Source organism: Bos indicus, chromosome 2 (assembly GCF_029378745.1).
Source record: "Bos indicus isolate NIAB-ARS_2022 breed Sahiwal x Tharparkar chromosome 2, NIAB-ARS_B.indTharparkar_mat_pri_1.0, whole genome shotgun sequence".
Classification (NCBI taxonomy): Eukaryota; Metazoa; Chordata; class Mammalia; order Artiodactyla; family Bovidae; genus Bos; species Bos indicus.
In genome coordinates this window covers 56,007,142-56,024,034 of record NC_091761.1, presented here as the reverse complement: position 1 = coordinate 56,024,034, position 16,893 = coordinate 56,007,142, and the positions used below count along the sequence as shown (strand labels likewise).

The 16,893-nt window shown below is 36.4% G+C and overlaps 1 protein-coding gene across 1 annotated transcript in view; it reads right to left on the bottom strand.

Moving 5' to 3' along the window:
• Positions 1-16,893, bottom strand: part of LRP1B (LDL receptor related protein 1B) — a 2,167,013-nt gene that overhangs the window by 719,262 nt on the left and 1,430,858 nt on the right. The window contains exons 26-27 of the mRNA XM_070768349.1: positions 13,562-13,726; positions 13,031-13,275 (exon numbers count right to left, since the gene is read on the bottom strand). Coding sequence (XP_070624450.1) covers positions 13,031-13,275; positions 13,562-13,726 — 410 coding nt within the window. The remainder of the gene's footprint in view (positions 1-13,030; positions 13,276-13,561; positions 13,727-16,893) is intronic.

The window sequence follows — 16,893 nt, the reverse complement described above, 5'->3', positions numbered from 1 at the left end:
TGATGTGTGTTGGAGAGTGTTTTGCCTGTGTTCTCCTCTAGGAGTTTTATAGTTTCTGGTCTTATGTTTAGATCTTTAATCCATTTTGAGTTTAAATAGACATTTCTCCAAAGAAGACATACAGGTGGCTAATAAACACATGAAAAGATGCTCAACATCACTCATTATCAGAGAAATGCAAATCAAAACCACTATGAGGTACCATTTCACGCCAGTCAGAATGGCTGCGATCCAAAAGTCTACAAGCGATAAATGCTGGAGAGGGTGTGGAGAAAAGGGAACCCTCTTACACTGTTGGTGGGAATGCAAACTAGTACAGCCACTATGGAGAACAGTGTGGAGATTCCTTAAACTAGTACAGCCACTATGGAGAACAGTGTGGAGATTCCTTAAAAAACTGGAAATAGAACTGCCTTATGATCCAACAACCCCACTGCTGGGCATACACACTGAGGAAACCAGAAGGGAAAGAGACACGTGTACCCCAATGTTCATCACAGCACTGTTTATAATAGCCAGGACATGGAAGCAACCTAGATGTCCATCAGCAGATGAATGGATAAGGAAGCAGTGGTACATATACACAATGGAGTATTACTCAGCCATTAAAAAGAATACATTTGAATCAGTTCTAATGAGGTGGATGAAACTGGAGCCTATTATACAGAGTGAAGTAAGCCAGAAGGAAAAACACCAATACAGTATACTAACGCATATATATGGAATTTAGAAAGATGGTAACAATAACCCTGTATATGAGACAGCAAAAGAGACACTGATGTAAAGAACAGCCTTTTGGACTCTGTGGGAGAGGGAGAGGGTGGGATGATTTGGGAGAATGGCATTGAAACATGTATAATATCATATATGAAACGAGTCACCAGTCCAGGTTCGATGCACGATACTGGATGCTTGGGGCTGGTGCACTGGGACGACCCAGAGGGATGGTATGGGGAGGGAGGAGGGTGGAGGGTTCAGGATGGGAAACACATGTATACCTGTGGTGGATTCATTTTGATACATGGCAAAACCAATACAATATTGTAAAGTTAAAAAATAAAAAAAAAAAATAAAGAAGGAGCCTCAAGGGCTGGAATCAAAAAAAAAAAAAAAAAAACTCATATTTTATGGATTAATTTTATACTGTACTTTATTTTTATGAAGTAGAAAAAAAATCTAAAAAATCGTATCTTCTATAGACAGCTGTATTTCAAAGAGAAAAGATTTAAAAGCCACATATACTGTTTCCATTTATTTGTGCAGTTTTCTGTAAAAAGAGTGAATTCAAACATGTAATATCATGCTACATTTATTGGTGAGATATATCTTCAAACACCAATGAATTTTCAGATTTTCTAAGCGGTGCTATGTCTTTCTGACTTGCTATTTACTTTTACTTGCTGTATAATTTAAAAGAAGAAACATTTGTGCCAGAAAAATTTCTATTTTCACAATGATTTAATAATCACAAAATTTTGTCTAAAACAGTGGTTCTCAACCAATGGTAGTGATGGTGAGGGGGGATTTTGTCCCCTCAGGAACAACTGAGAATGTCTAGAGACATTTTTCGGAGAAGGCAATGGCACCCCACTCCAGTACTTTTGCCTGGAAAATCCCATGGATGGAGGAGCCTGGTAGGCTGCCGTCCATGGGGTCGCTAAGAGTCGGACACGACTGAGCGACTCTTCACTTTCACTTTTCACTTTCATGCATTGGAGAAGGAAATGGCAACCCACTCCAGTGTTCTTGCCTGGAGAATCCCAGGGACAGGGGAGCCTGGTGGGCTGCCTGTCTATGGGGTCGCACAGAGTCGGACATGACTGAAGTGACTTAGCATTTTAGCAGAGACATTTTTAAATGACATAACTGGGGTTACTAACTGGCATTTTAGTGAGTAGAGGCTAAAGATGCTAATAAACTTCATATAATGCAAAAGAATGCCCCCCCTCCCAACTAAGAACTACCTATCTCCAAATATGAAAGGTACAGAGGTTGAGAAGTTTTGATCCTGGACTGGAACTCTGGACTTTGCATCTTACTGTATCTGAATGAAGAGCTCATAAACACTTACATTTGTATTTCTGAGGCAAGTACATCAAACAACCAGTACCAAGGAAGAAAGAATTTTATGATTTCTTTGATACTAATCTTTTCCATTGTTCCAAGAGAAACTATGTTATAGCATAATTTTAAAATAGCAATTTATAATGCAGCCATACTTACTACCTACCTATAAATTCATTTACAGTTTAGTTGTTTGACATCTGTGTTACATTTTGCCAAAGAAATGCTAAAATGGAAATTAAGTTTTTCAGGTGAACCAACAAAACCCACTAATTCAAAATGTGGTTTAAAGATGCTACAGAAAGATTTACTGAGAAATTAAATTAGGTGCAGGTCTATATAACTAGTAGTTGGAGCAAAAGACTACCTGTTACAGGAAGGAGGTATAAGAGTAGAAATTGAGTTCCATTATGATTTTTCATGTCAACAGTTGGAATGACTTAGCAACATATTCTTGGCATGTTTCAACTCTCATTTGTCCTCTTTATTGGTAATGTTGTCTCTCTCTTTTATGTGGTTCTCAGTATTATACAATGTTCCAATACCTCACAGAAACCTAACAAGTTTACTTAATCTCAAAAATTTCTCTTTGCTTTGCTATCACCTGCCTTTCACTTTGCCTCAGTCAGAAATCTCATCCCTTCAAAGCTGCTGATATCAAAAAGTAAAGTTGGAGGCATTTTAACTGTTTCATATCAGCTTTCCATTCTTAGAAATATTAGTATTTTAAACTAAGGTCCATTTCAAATTTTTTAGTATTTATTTATTTTTTTAAGCTATGTGATTCTGTTTCGAATTTTATTTTTTTGGCCATAAAATGCAGTATGTAGGACCTTAGTTCCCTGACCAAAGATTGAACTTGTGCTGCCTGCATTGGGATCAAGGAGTCTAAACCACTGGATCACCAAGGAAATCTCTTAAAGTCCATTTAAAAAAGAAAAAAAAAAAAAACTTCTGTTGATAGTATATAAATATGTGAAAGAAAGGGATACCATAAAACAGTAGGAAATAGTATTTTTAACAGAATTAATAATGTCAAGAATGGAAGGAATATGTATATGCAAGCAGAGACAGAGGAAAATGTTTTATATGACAGGTCATTAGATCTTGATATAATAAACTGTGGAAGTGAACAATTTAAGTAACCTGAAAATATATGAGATTCACCTCTACCACATTGAAACATAGTTTTAAGAGCATTACATTTGTTTAAAACTTTTTTTAATTGAAAATTTTGCTTGTAGTTAAATATACTAATAGCTCCAAGTGGAATCCCTCATTCTTCAAGTTTTATAAGTGATACTTTGTTTCCTAAAGCAGCAATAGGATTACTAATATTCTTAGGGGCTTCCCTGTTGTCTCAGATGGTAAAGAATCTGCCTGTAATACAGGAGACCCGGGTTTGATCCCTGGGTTGGGAAAATCCCCTGGAGAAGGGAACGCTACACAATACGGTATTCTTGCCTGAGGAAATCCCATGGACAGAGTAGTCTGGTGGGCTACAGTTCAGGGGGTTGCAAAGAGTTGGACATACTGAGCAACTAACACACACACACACACACAATATTCTTAGAAACTAGTTTGTTTTTTTTTTAAATTGTATAAGCTAATTTTCTTGCAAATGTTGTCAAGAAAAGTTTCATTTTCTATAGAAGTATTTTCCTGAAGCAACTGGAAGACTTAAATCATCTCAGTGTTAAAACTACTCTCTCAGAAACAGCCTGGAGTTCACCTTGTATTGTCATAACATAGAGGGTAAGTGAGATAAAAACTGATAGAAAAAATAGAAGTTCCAAAAATGGAATAATTTATTTTCATCACAATGAGCTATAAAATGTGCTAAGTGTTTCTATAAGCATTATTCCCTTTATTCCTCTTACTGGCCATTTTTGTTCTTACAAATAAATTACCCTCGCTTTATAGAAGTGTAAACTTAATTTTGAAAATGGTGAATGAGTTCTAATGAGATGGATGAAACTGGAACCTATTATACAGAGTGAAGTAAGCCAGAAAGAAAAACACCAATACAGTATACTAACGCATATATATGGAATTTAGAAAGATGGTAACAATAACCCTGTATACAAGACAGCAAAAGAGACACTGATGTATAGATCAGTCTTATGGACTCTGTGGGAGAGGGAGAGGGTGGGATGATTTGGGAGAATGGCATTGAAACATGTATAATATCATGTATGAAACGAGTCACCTGTCCAGGTTCGATGCATGATACTGGATGCTTGGGGCTGGTGCACTGGGATGACCCAGACGGAGTGTATGGGGAGGGAGGAGGGAGGAGGGTTCAGGATGGGGAACACAGGTATACCTGTGGTGGATTCATTTCGATATTTGGCAAAACTAATACAATATTGTAAAGTTTAAAAATAAAATAAAATATATAAAAAAAAGAAAATGGTGAAAAAAAAAGAATACTTGCAATCATACAACTTTTAAGAAAGAAATACATTTTCAGATATCAAAGTGCAACCACTAGCCATTATATACACTACCTTTCTAAATGAACTAAATCACTTAGATTCACTTATTTGTTCATTTAACAATTTATGGGATAGATAATGGATACTGTTTTAGAATATGACTTTTAAAAATATATATATATTTAATCTAATTGCTATAACCGTGACAATGTCCTAATATTCCATTCATCCTGTTTCTGGAATTTGATTTGATTTTCTAAGGGGTATTGTCATTTTGATTTGTTACACAAAACAGTTCGTACATTTGCCACTTGATAGGTGTTTCAAGAACAAAATTAAAAGGGATGGTGGAGTCCACACCAGTGTTTGAGAGTAAAATAAAGTGGTCTCTGCAAAATAGTACTTTTATTATCAACAGATACTAGGTCCCCATTGAACTGAGGCCTTCTCAGAAGAAAAGCTTCTTTAGGAAAAGAAAAACATTTTTTAATTGGTGAAAATCTAATTAATAAAAATACTTTCAAAACTCTCTATTTGAAGTGACAATCATATTCTTAAGCTATTTCAAGAAAAGATTCCCGGGCTTCCCTGGTGGTCCAATGGCTAAAAAGTGCACCTGCCAATGCAGGGGTACAGGTTTGATTGCTGCTCCAGGAAGATCCCACATGCCACGGGGCAACTAAGTCTTATGCCACAGCTACTGAGCCATGTGCTGCAACTGGTGAAGCCTGTGACCCTAGAGCCCGTGCTCTGCAACAAGAGAAGCCATCACAATGAGAAGTCTGCACACCACAACAAAGTGTAGCCTCTGTTTATCCCAACTAGAGAAAGCCAGTGCAGAACAGCAAAGACCCAGCACAGCCAAAAATACATACATAAATAAATAACTCTTAAAAAAAAAAAAGATTCCAATCAGAGAAAGTGAGGAAAGAAATGTGAAACAAAAGTGAAAAACAAACACACACAAAAAAAATCAATAGTGTTGTAATCTTTCTATATCCATGAAAAATACAACTCCACTACTGGGTGTTAAATCACAACTTCAGTTGTGATTAAGAAAACATCTTTATGGTGTCTGAATCAAGATGTAAGATTAGAAAGATTCTGAGCTCACTTCCTCCCACAGATACACCAAAAGCTACATATAAAATAACTATCTCTGAGAATAGCTTGAAGTAAAACAAATTTTCTACAACTAAATATATAAAGAAAACACCAATACAGTATACTAATGCATATATATGGAATTTAGAAAGATGGTAATGATAACACTGTGTGCGAGACAGCAAAAGAGACACAGATGTATAGAACAGTCTTTTGGACTCTGTGAAGAGGGAGAGGGTGGGATGATTTGGGAGAATGGCACTGAAACATGTAAAATATCATATAAGAAACGAATCACCAGTCCACGTTCGATGCAGGATACTGGATGCTTGGGGCTGGTGCACTGGGATGACCCAGAAGGATGGTACGGAGAGGGAGGTGGGAGGCGGGTTCAGGGTGGGGAACATGTGTACACCCGTGGCGGATTCATGTTGATGAATGGCAAAACCAATACAATATTGTAAAGTAATTAACCTCCAATTAAAATAAATTTATATTAAGAAAAAAGAAAAGGTGACTTGAGACAGGCAAGATAGATAGAGACTCAGTCGAGATAGAAGCTACACCCTCAGAGCAGAGATACACAAGTGTGAGGGTTATCACAATTGCCTAGGTCTCTAGTGAGAGGCCCAAGGTCCAAATTGGGTTTCCCATCAAGAATACTTTCCCAGCATGTCTGGTATTTAAAACCAATGGGGCTTACTTCCAGAACAGAGAAAGGGTTGTAAGAAGTGAGACTCACTCTGTTTGTGAGTGGGTTGTCCACAAACTCAATAGCTCTGATTCCCAGTAGAGAAGCAGTACAGTTAGGCAAAATGAGGAGACAAAGAATAACTTCTCAATGAAAGATCAACAAAAAACATCAGAAAAAGAACTAAATGAAACAGAGATAAGCCGTTTATCAGATAAAGAGTGCAAAGTCATAGTCATAAAGATGCTCACTGAACTTGGGAGAAGAATGGAATAACTCAGGGAGTACTTCAACAAAGGGATAGAAAATATATTTAAAAATCGCAAAATAGAACAGAAGAAAACAACTGAAGAGCAAAATACATTATGGGGAATAACAGCCAATTAGAGGATGCAGGATATACCAGTGATCTGGAAGATAGGGTAGTGGAATTCACTTAAATAAAACAGCAAAAAGAAAAAAAAAATATATATATATATATATTTGAGAATAGTTTTAGGGATCTATAGAATAACATCAGACATATAAATTATCCCATTATAGGGTCCCAGAAAAAGAAAAGAGAAAGAGGGAGAAAACTTATGTGAAGAATAAATGGCTGAAAATATATAAAATATATTTTCCTTCCCTGGTGGTGCAGGTGGTAAAGGATTTGCCTGCAATGCAGGAGACCTGGGTTTAATCCCTGGGTTCGGAAGATCCCCTGGAGAAAGGAATGGCAATCCACTCCACTATTCTTGCCTGGAGAATTTCATGGACAGAGGAGCCTGGCGGATTATAGTCCATGAGGTCGCAAAGAGTCAAACATGATTGAGTGAATAATAGTTTCACTTTTAGTATATTATCCAGATATAAAATAAATGTCATTCTTGCAAAATATAACAGGGAATCTAATCATAAATATTTTAATATCTTTGTATGGTGACAGATGGCTATTAACCTTATCATGGTGACCAACTTATAATGTACTCTACAAATGCCAAAACACTATGTCATACCCCTAAAACTAAAAGTATAGTGAACTATATTTTCAAAAAATGAGTTTAGAGAAACAAAACTTAGGTCTGCGAGAGGCCACAGAGAAGGACATCAAACCCACTGGATGGGAAAAGGTATGCATACTGGAGGAAGTCACGTTTTCTTCGTATTTACAAACAATTTAATCTAAAAGGTGGAAGAGGACCATAAAACAAAGTGACTAAGAAAATTGTCTATCTACCTGTCTATCCATTCATCCATCTGTCTTTCTTTCTATCATTTACTTAACAACACTTACACTGTGCTTACTATTTGACAGGTATCTTCTGTGCTTTTAAGAGACTAATGCATTTAACTTTGCAAGAATTCCATTTTATAGTTGAAACAACTAACATAATGGTCATGCTGTCAGTATGACAAAGCTAGAATATGAACTAGTCTGACTCTAGAAGCTTGCTCTTGATTACTATGTCTCCTAAGCTGATTGCTATGAAGGTTGTCTTTTTTTTTTTTTTTTTTGCCTTTACATTTTGTTACTTAACACTATCAGATCAAATCAGATCAGTCGCTCAGTCGTGTCCGACTCTTTGCGACCCCATGAATCGCAGCACGCCAGGCCTCCCTGTCCATCACCAACTCCCGGAGTTCACTCAGACTCACGTCCATCGAGTCAGTGATACCATCCAGCCATCTCATCCTCTGTCGTCCCCTTCTCCTCCTTAACACTATAGTCCTATTATTTAATGAACAATATTTTTTAGTAAAAAGACTTTGACATTTATACTAACCTCAGACATATTTAGGATCACTGGGACACATGCAAACAATTCCACTGAAAGTGCTCTAAATAAAATTATAGCTGACCTTCCTCCAGGTTGCCAAATCAATGAATACCTTTATGTCTTGATCTTTCTTGACTTCTCTGCAAGAGTTAACACTGTTGACTACTGCCATCTTGAAACTCTTCTCTTACTTTTTTTGACTGTGCTCTTTTGGTTCTAAAATGTTTTGGCCATCTTTTTCTCAGCATCTTTCTTTGCCTTTCTCATTTATATTCGTTTCCTCCAAGGTTCTGTCCTTGTTCTTCTCTAATTTTATATAATAGTCTTAGGAAATCTTATTTATCTTCTTATCATTAATATATAATTGAATGACTATTAAAACTCTAGTTCCAGACCAAATTCTTTTTGCCTTTATAACCCTGAATACTCAACCATGTCCTGGAGGTACCTCTCCACATAAACAAACTTTAATTTTTTGATATATTCAGGTGCCAGTAAGTTTTTACCTACAGGTTAATACTGCCCTTTGGGTTACTTTTTAAATTGGAGGAAAAACACCAAAAAAAAAAAAGAATAAAATTTTATAACACATGAAAATTAAATGAAATTTCAATTTCAGTCTCCATAAATAAAATGTTATTGAAACATAGTGATGGTCATTCACTTTTCATTTGACTGCTGTTTCACTATCTCAGCAGGACAAAGTAGTTCAGCAAAGACCATACCCTGCAGGGCCTCAAACACTTACTATATGGCCTTCCATAGAAAAAAAACTCTGTTGACTCCTCCGTTATGGGGCCTTTGTGTCACATGTTGATGGTGAAGCCAATTATAGAAACTAGAAAACTAAAGACATCTCAAATTTTCCTTTTCTTGCCAAACTCCCCTACTCTACAAATCTGTATCACTTTTTTTTTTTCTTTAAACTGACTTTACCTCTAAGTATATGGCAACTCCAGGCTTCCCAGGTTTTGCTAGCTGTAAAGAACCAAGGCACGAAATGTGAGAGATATGGGTTCCATCCCTGGGTTGAGAAGATTCCCTGGAGAAGGGTATTCCACCCATTCCAATATTCTTGCCTGGAGAACCCCACAGACAGAGGAGCCTGGAGAGCTACAGCCCATAGGGTTGTATAGAGATGGACGTGACTGAAGGCAACCTTAGCACACACGTACATATCTCAGTCCCACCATTCTCTCTGTCCTGGTATCAGTCATCTCCTGATCTACTGAAGAAGCTAGGCTCTACATCATACTCGTCTCCTACCTACAGTAGTGTCTCTGTAGTTTACCGCTTGTATAGATGAAGCCAAGTTTCAACATGTACTTCTGCTATTTTCCCTCCATTGACCAAATAGTTTCAATGTTTTTCTCATTTCTTCAGGGCAGTGGTTCTTAAGGCAGCATCAGCATTCCATGGGAATTTGTTAAAAATGAAACATCTCAGGTCATACTATAGACTTATTTATCAGAATATCTTGGATAAAAGCCAGAAATTTGTGATTTAATGATCCCTCCAGTAAATTTGATGCACATTTAGGTTTGACATCACTTGAACACTTATCCAGTTATTCTTAAGGATGAAAATTGAAATTTCTTTGTAAGGGGAACTTTTAAGTCCCATTATGGTTTGATTCCAACCCAATGTTGTATACCATACATTCCCCCCTTACTTCTAGCGGCTCCAGCCCACAAATGAAGAAATAAGAACCCAGAAGTTAATTAATCTGCCTTAGGTAACAAGGTCAGTGAGTGACAAAGGAAGAAATTGTATTAAACTAAGCCCAAGGACTTTTTAAGGGCCACTCCATTCTACCTTTTACTATAATTTTAGTTTCAAAAATGCAACCACAATAATAATCATTTAATTGACCCCAGTTATTAATTTAGCTTGTTTTCTTTCTAGACTATAAACTACAAGAAGTTAAAAATTGGTTTTTCCCATGTGAAGTGAAAGTCACTCAGTCGTGTCCAACTCTTTGCGACCTCATGGACTATATGGTCCATGGAATTCTCCAGGCCAGAGTACTGAAGTGGGTAACCTTTCATTTCTCCAGGGGATCTTCCCAACCCAGGGATTGAACCCAGATCTCCAGCATTCCAGGATGATTCTTTACCAGCTGAGCCACAAAGGAAGCCCAAGAATACTGGAGTGGGTAGCCTATCCCTTCTCCAGTGAATCTTCCTGACGCAGGAATCAGACTAGGGTCTCTTGCACTGCAGGCAGGTTCTTTACCAACTGAGCTATCAGGGAAGCATGGGAATGTGTCAGTAAAACTTTACTCTCTACTGCCATCTGGAGATTTGATAGAACAATTCCAAGGAGAATCTCAATAAAAATTCTATGTCTTCTGCCTGCAGAGCATAGTGGTTCAGGCAAGAGCTCTGGGGTCACTCTCCCTGGGGTAAGATAATGAGGCAATTATTGTGTGGCTATTAGACCTTGAGCAAATCACTTAGCATTTCTCTCCTTTAGGATCTTTATCTGTAACACTGGGTTACCAACTACCATCCTCATGGAATTACAATGAGAATTAGTATTAGGTGATATTATTGTTATCATTATTAATACTGTTCTCATAAAAGGCTTACCTATACTCTGCAGTTAATGCAAATAAATAAATGACACTCCTTTACTCAAATATTTTATTATCTAGGTGGGCAACTAAAACAGAATTAGGAAAATATTAAATAACTATACATATTCTAAGTGCTAAGGTAGTTCTTTATGGTGTTAATTAAGAATGTGGAGATAAAATATGAATTATGTGCAGATTTATAATTGGTATGTGGCTTTGAAGTAAGAACCTCTCAGGGAAAGTTTTTTTTCCTGCAAATTTTGGTGTAGATTGAGAGCAATATCTGGAAAGCGCTAAATCAAACATGATATAAATGCATATCTTTCTTATCATTATGAAGTCATGATAATGAAACTATTTTTACTAATGCTTAATCATGCATGCCCATATTTTATTATCCAAACATAAACTAACATATGGCTCAAGCAAAGTCTATCATAAAACCTTTATGATGTTGTTGTGTTTTGTTTAATACATTCAGAACTTATTCAATTAAAACCTGTGTTTTACTGATAAAAATATATTTGGACTAGATGGCTTCTTGAATGTAAATTATCTATTTTATCCTAAAGGGAAACCTACAATTTTGATGTTCTTAACTCATTAAAAATATAGCAAATGTGTTTATTTATGTAACTTCTCTCTTTGCTAAGGAAACAATATTCTCTGATGCAGTTATTCAGTAAATAGCCATAGGTATCAACTACACGGTATAAATTTCCAATTAGACCAGACCAATGGACAATTTAGGTTAAAGTCCGCAGTTATCAGTCCACTTAATGGAGTAGGGTGAATATATATCTTCAGAGCATATAGGGATACAATGTGTTTATTCTAACCAGTGTGAAGCTATAGTACAATGTATATAAATTTCTAGTTCTGAATCTTCCAGTATTTTATACGCAAATTTTTGTCCTCAGTCCTATGGTTGCTATCACAATAAAACTGTTACCTTGTATCCTCCCTATGTTATACTTTCTTGCTTTACTTTTTTTGACCCAGGAGATGTTATAATCTAAATCACCTGTTTTATCTCCAATATCTTCCCTCTTCAATATCATCTTCAGTTTAGTATCATAACTGCATGGCTAATACATAAATCTTATGTCATTTCTATACTTAGAAATATTTGGATTTGCCACCAAAAACAAAAGCAGCAAAAACAGAAAATGGGACTATACCAAATTAAACAGCTTTTGCCCAGTGAAGGAAACCATCAATAAAATAAAGAGGCAAACTACCAAACGGGAGAAGATATTTGCAAATCATATTTATCAGATAAAAACTTAACATCCAAAATGCATAAAGAACTCATAGAACTCAATGTCAAACAGACAATCTGACTGAAAAATAGGCAGAGGCTCTGAAATAATCAATTTGTTAGCTTCTAAGTCATTAAAGATATTTTTGATGGTAAACAAAAAAATAAAGAAAGAGATACAGATGGCCAACAGGCATATGAAAATGTCTTCAATGTCACTAATCATCAAGGAAATGCAAATCAAAGCCACAATGAGATATCATCACATATCTGGTGTTGCTGAGGATGTGGACAAAAGGGAATCCTTGTGCACTATTGGTGATTACATAAATTGACACAGTCACTAAGGAAAGTAGTTTGGAAGTTCTTCAAAAATTAAAAATAGAACTACCATATGAATCAGCAATTCCAATTCTGAGTGTTTATCTGAGGAAAAGGAAAAAGATAAATTTGAAAAGATATATATACACACACACACACACACACACACACACGTGTGTGTGTGTATGCACTGCTGTGTTCATTCAGCATTATTTACGATAGCCAAGAGATGGAAATAACCTAAGTGTCCATTAATGGAGGAATGGATACAGAAGATGTGAGGAGTGTGAGTATAATGTAATATTCATGCTTGTGCTCAGTAGTGTCCAACTTTGTGTGACCCCATGGACTGTAGCCCCCCAGGTTATTCTGCCCATGGGATTTTCCAAGCAAAAATACTGGAGAGGATGGCCATTTCCTCCTCCAGAGGATCTTCCCAAACCAGGGCTTCAACCCATGTCTCCTTTATCTCCTGATTTGTAGGCAGATTCTTTACCACTGAGCCACCTGGGAAGTCCTCTTAAAACAGTAATGTACCTAAATTTCAACAAAAGAAGGCTAAGAAAATGATATGATTGCAACAACTGCATAAAACCTCTTAATTTCTAAGATTTCTCTATTTCTATGTAAATTAAATAAAAAGGAAAAGAAAAAATATCCTGAGCTAATTAAAATAAAGGCTGGTACTACTTCCATCATATAATATAGAAAATATTAAATCAGTGTTAGCTTACAAAAATTATTTTACAGTTTGATTATTATATGACTAAAGTGAAAATAAATTCTGGTCACTAATTCATAACAAGCACTTACCCTGGGGCTGACGGCTGGGATGGTAGATCTGAAGGTCAAACGGCTGTGCACTGGTTTTCTGAATCACACTGACATTCTGCCCTGTCCACTTATTGGCTTTTGACAGTGTGTTGGTCCTCCAATCCGTCCAATAAACATCACTCCCATACAGAGACACAGCAAAGGGATGAGAAAGGTATTCATGACCTCGGATAATTTCTATCATGCTTGTTCCATCATAGAGGGCTGAATAAATGGCATCTGACCTACAGAAAAGTAGATGCATCAGTGGTATATAAAACCACATTCAAATAGTCCAGTGATGTGTTCATACTACTTAAATGGCAAAAGAGCTGTGTAAACATATTTTTATGATCCTGTGTCTGATTTGCAGTAAGATTTCAAAAAAAAAGCTATCATAACCAAAGCAAACCAAATTCACCATCAATTTCAATGTGTGTTATACATGATACATGCACAGAAATACACATTTTAATTTTGTAAGTATTATCTGATGAAGGTTATAGAAAAGAAAGGGAAAAAAAATTAAACCTGGCATCTGTCCAAACTATCCTTTTTTCAAAGTGGTCCACAGTGAGTCCATTAGGCCAAGCCCCGGTTTTCATGTCTTTGTAAATGGTTTTCCTCCCAGCACCACTCATGGAGGCAGATTCAATGCGAGGAAAATTGGCATCCCAATCTGTCCAGAAAAGAATTCTGAAGAAAAAGAAATGATGCTATTGATGATATTATTGTTTCAGTCATTCAGTTCAAAAAAAATGTATTGAATTTCTATGACTATGCTAGGCACTGGCTAGGTAAACAATCACACGTGAAACAGATGCATTATCTAGCCTCATGGGGCTCAGAGCCCAGAGCAAGAGACAGACTAAACAAATGCTGGAATATATAACTACAGCTTCTGAAATATATTCAAGAATAATTTTGTTATGAGACTGAGTAGTAGGTAAGTAAAATACTTTGAGAAGATAATCAGCGGGGAAAAAAGCAGTTTGAGAAGGTAACATTTAGACTGAATCTGAGAGATGAGCAGAGCATGACAAGAAGAATAAATGGTAGAAACAAAAGTCTTAATGAGGGAAAGAAAGTGGGTGACTGAGGAACAGAAATGAGGCTACTGTATTAGAAATATGGCAGTGAGGATAAAGGGGAAATATATGAAATTGAAGAGGGTGATATAATGGATCTTTTTAGATATGGCAGTCATTTGGGTTTTGCCTTATCTCATATTTAAGCAGGAAAGAAATATGGCATCATATATACAACTTCATTATGCTGAGTCAGGAGAATGGATACATCAGATAGTTATTTTAAAGGACCAGGCAAATATGGTGGTATCAGTGAAGAGAAGTGAATGGGTTCAAGGAATATTTTATTTCAAGTAGTTTGTAGTAGTTTAGTTGCTAAGTCGTGTCCAACTCTTGAGGCCCCATGGACTGTAGTTTACCAGGCTCCTCTGTCCATGGGATTCTCCAGGCAAGAATACTGGAGTGAGTTGCCGTTTCCTTCTCCAGGGGATCTTCCTGACCCAGGGATTGAACCTAGGTCTCCTGCACTATAGGCAGATTCTTTACCAACTGACCTACAAGGGAAGCCCTTATTCCAAGAGGTAGAACTGACTTCCAGGACTAAATGAGTATTGGATGTAGGGAATGAAGTAGAGAACAGAATTACAGGTGGCTGTGTTCCTTGTCTTGGCAAGCTCAAGGGTAAGGACAGGCAGAGGGTGTACAAGGGATCCATTAAGTGAAATGGAAAAAAAAAAAAATGCAAGAGAAATGCATTTTAAGACCTGGGATTGAGTATGGATGGGTGTGGAGAGCAATCAAAAATACAGTTTTCAATTTTTTCACCTTGAGATTTAAGACATAAAAAGGAGATTTCCAGGAAGCTGTGTGGTATGTCAGGGTGAAATTCAGAGAAGGCATCAGAACTGTAGACATGAATTTGAAAGTATTCTGCATGGAGATGACATTTAGATTCACATGAATGGAACAGATCATATGATAGAGGATGCAGAGGGAAAACAGTAGGACATCAGATACTTTGATTTACACATACATGCATTTTTATAATACTCTCTTTTTTTTTTCTAAATACTCTTTGTAACTCTACAAATTCACAGTATATGAACAGTTCCACACATTAGGCATCAAATGTTTTATGTTGTGCATTTGATTTCTAAGACTATTAGGTAATGGAGAGTTTATGTTTAATTGATAGTGGCTTAAACTGCTCATGCATGTTTCAGTTGTATATATATAACAGTTACACAACAATTCTGCAGTCATTACAACTAGCTAATGATTTCTTTTTGAGTGCTTACTATACACTAAATACTTATTTTCAGAACTTTATGCAGATTATCTCATTTAATTCTTCATGAAGCCATGGCTAAAGTTATCCATGTTTATAGATGAGAAAACAAGCTTAGAAAAGTTGAATTGCTTGACCCGGTTACATGGCTAGCAAGTGGCAGATGAAGTTGGGAAAATGGATACTTTAACTGCTGACTTTATGTTTTTAACATCTAATGTTTTAATGTCATTGACACTAAATAACAAAGGGAAAGCATTTGGTATGGAAGTAGGAAAATGGCTGGTAATCAAAAAATAGTAGTTGCCTTCTTTGTACCTTCTCTATACCTTAGTAGTAGAAACAACGCGAATGAGTAGCATGGAGATTTGGGAGGAAAGAACACACAGAACTGGAGAGACAGTGACAGTTCAATATATTTTCCTATCATCAGTTCTGACAACCTTTTGATCAGAAATGGTAAAGTTACTGGCAAAAATAAACTTGGCTTCATTATAGTTGTATATAGTGTGGCCTGCAAGGAGATCCAACCAGTCAATCCTAAAGGAAATCAGTCCTGAATATTCATTGTAAGGACTGATGCTGAAGTTGAAATTCCAATACTTTGGCCACTTAAGGCGAAGAACTGACTCGTTTGAAAAGACCCTGATGCTGGGAAAGATTGAAGGTGGGAGGAGAAGGGGACAACAGAGGATGAGATGGTTGGATGGCATCACTGACTTGATGGACATGAGTTTGAGTAAGCTTCGAGAGGTGGTGATAGACAGGGAAGCCTGGCGTGCTGCAGTCCATGGGATCACAAAGAGTCAGACACAACTAAGCAACTGAACTGACTGATAGGTTTGCTATATAATCCTTAGGTATATGGATTGGGAAAATGGAAACAATCCTTTGGAACAAAATTTCAAAATGCAATTCAAGATTTCTTCTCTGTTAAAAAATGTATTATATCTATTTAAAGAAATGTGCAGTGATGTAAACTAAGTATTCATTATGATTTCAATATCTGAGAGGTACATAGTCTCTTATAGGATATAGAAATTACAAATATGAAAGGATTAGATGACAACACAAAATATCATATAATAAATTTATTTGATATGTATGTTAAAAGCACATGGTGGGCAGGATAGGAAATGAACCTATCTTCTTGAAGAGACTGCAGGTTCCCTTACAACCTAAGCACCAGACATTCCAAAAATGTTATTAAATAATTGCATCAATGTTGAATAACAATGTATATGTTTTGTGTCAGACAAGCTTGGAACCAAGGTTAGAATATGTCACTAATTAGAGCATACTTAACTCAGACTCCATTTGCTCATCTGTACATAAAAATTTTCACAGTACCACTGAAGGAATATTTGATGAGGTAATAGATGTAAACAATTTAGCACACAGAATGCCTGGCACACAGAAGACTTTTGTGTTTGCACAAGCATCCACATACATTTACACACAGAACATTTTTTAAAAGCAAAATTTCAAAGTCATTTAAAACTATTAAACAAACGGGAACACACACACACACAGAAAGAGAGAGAGGT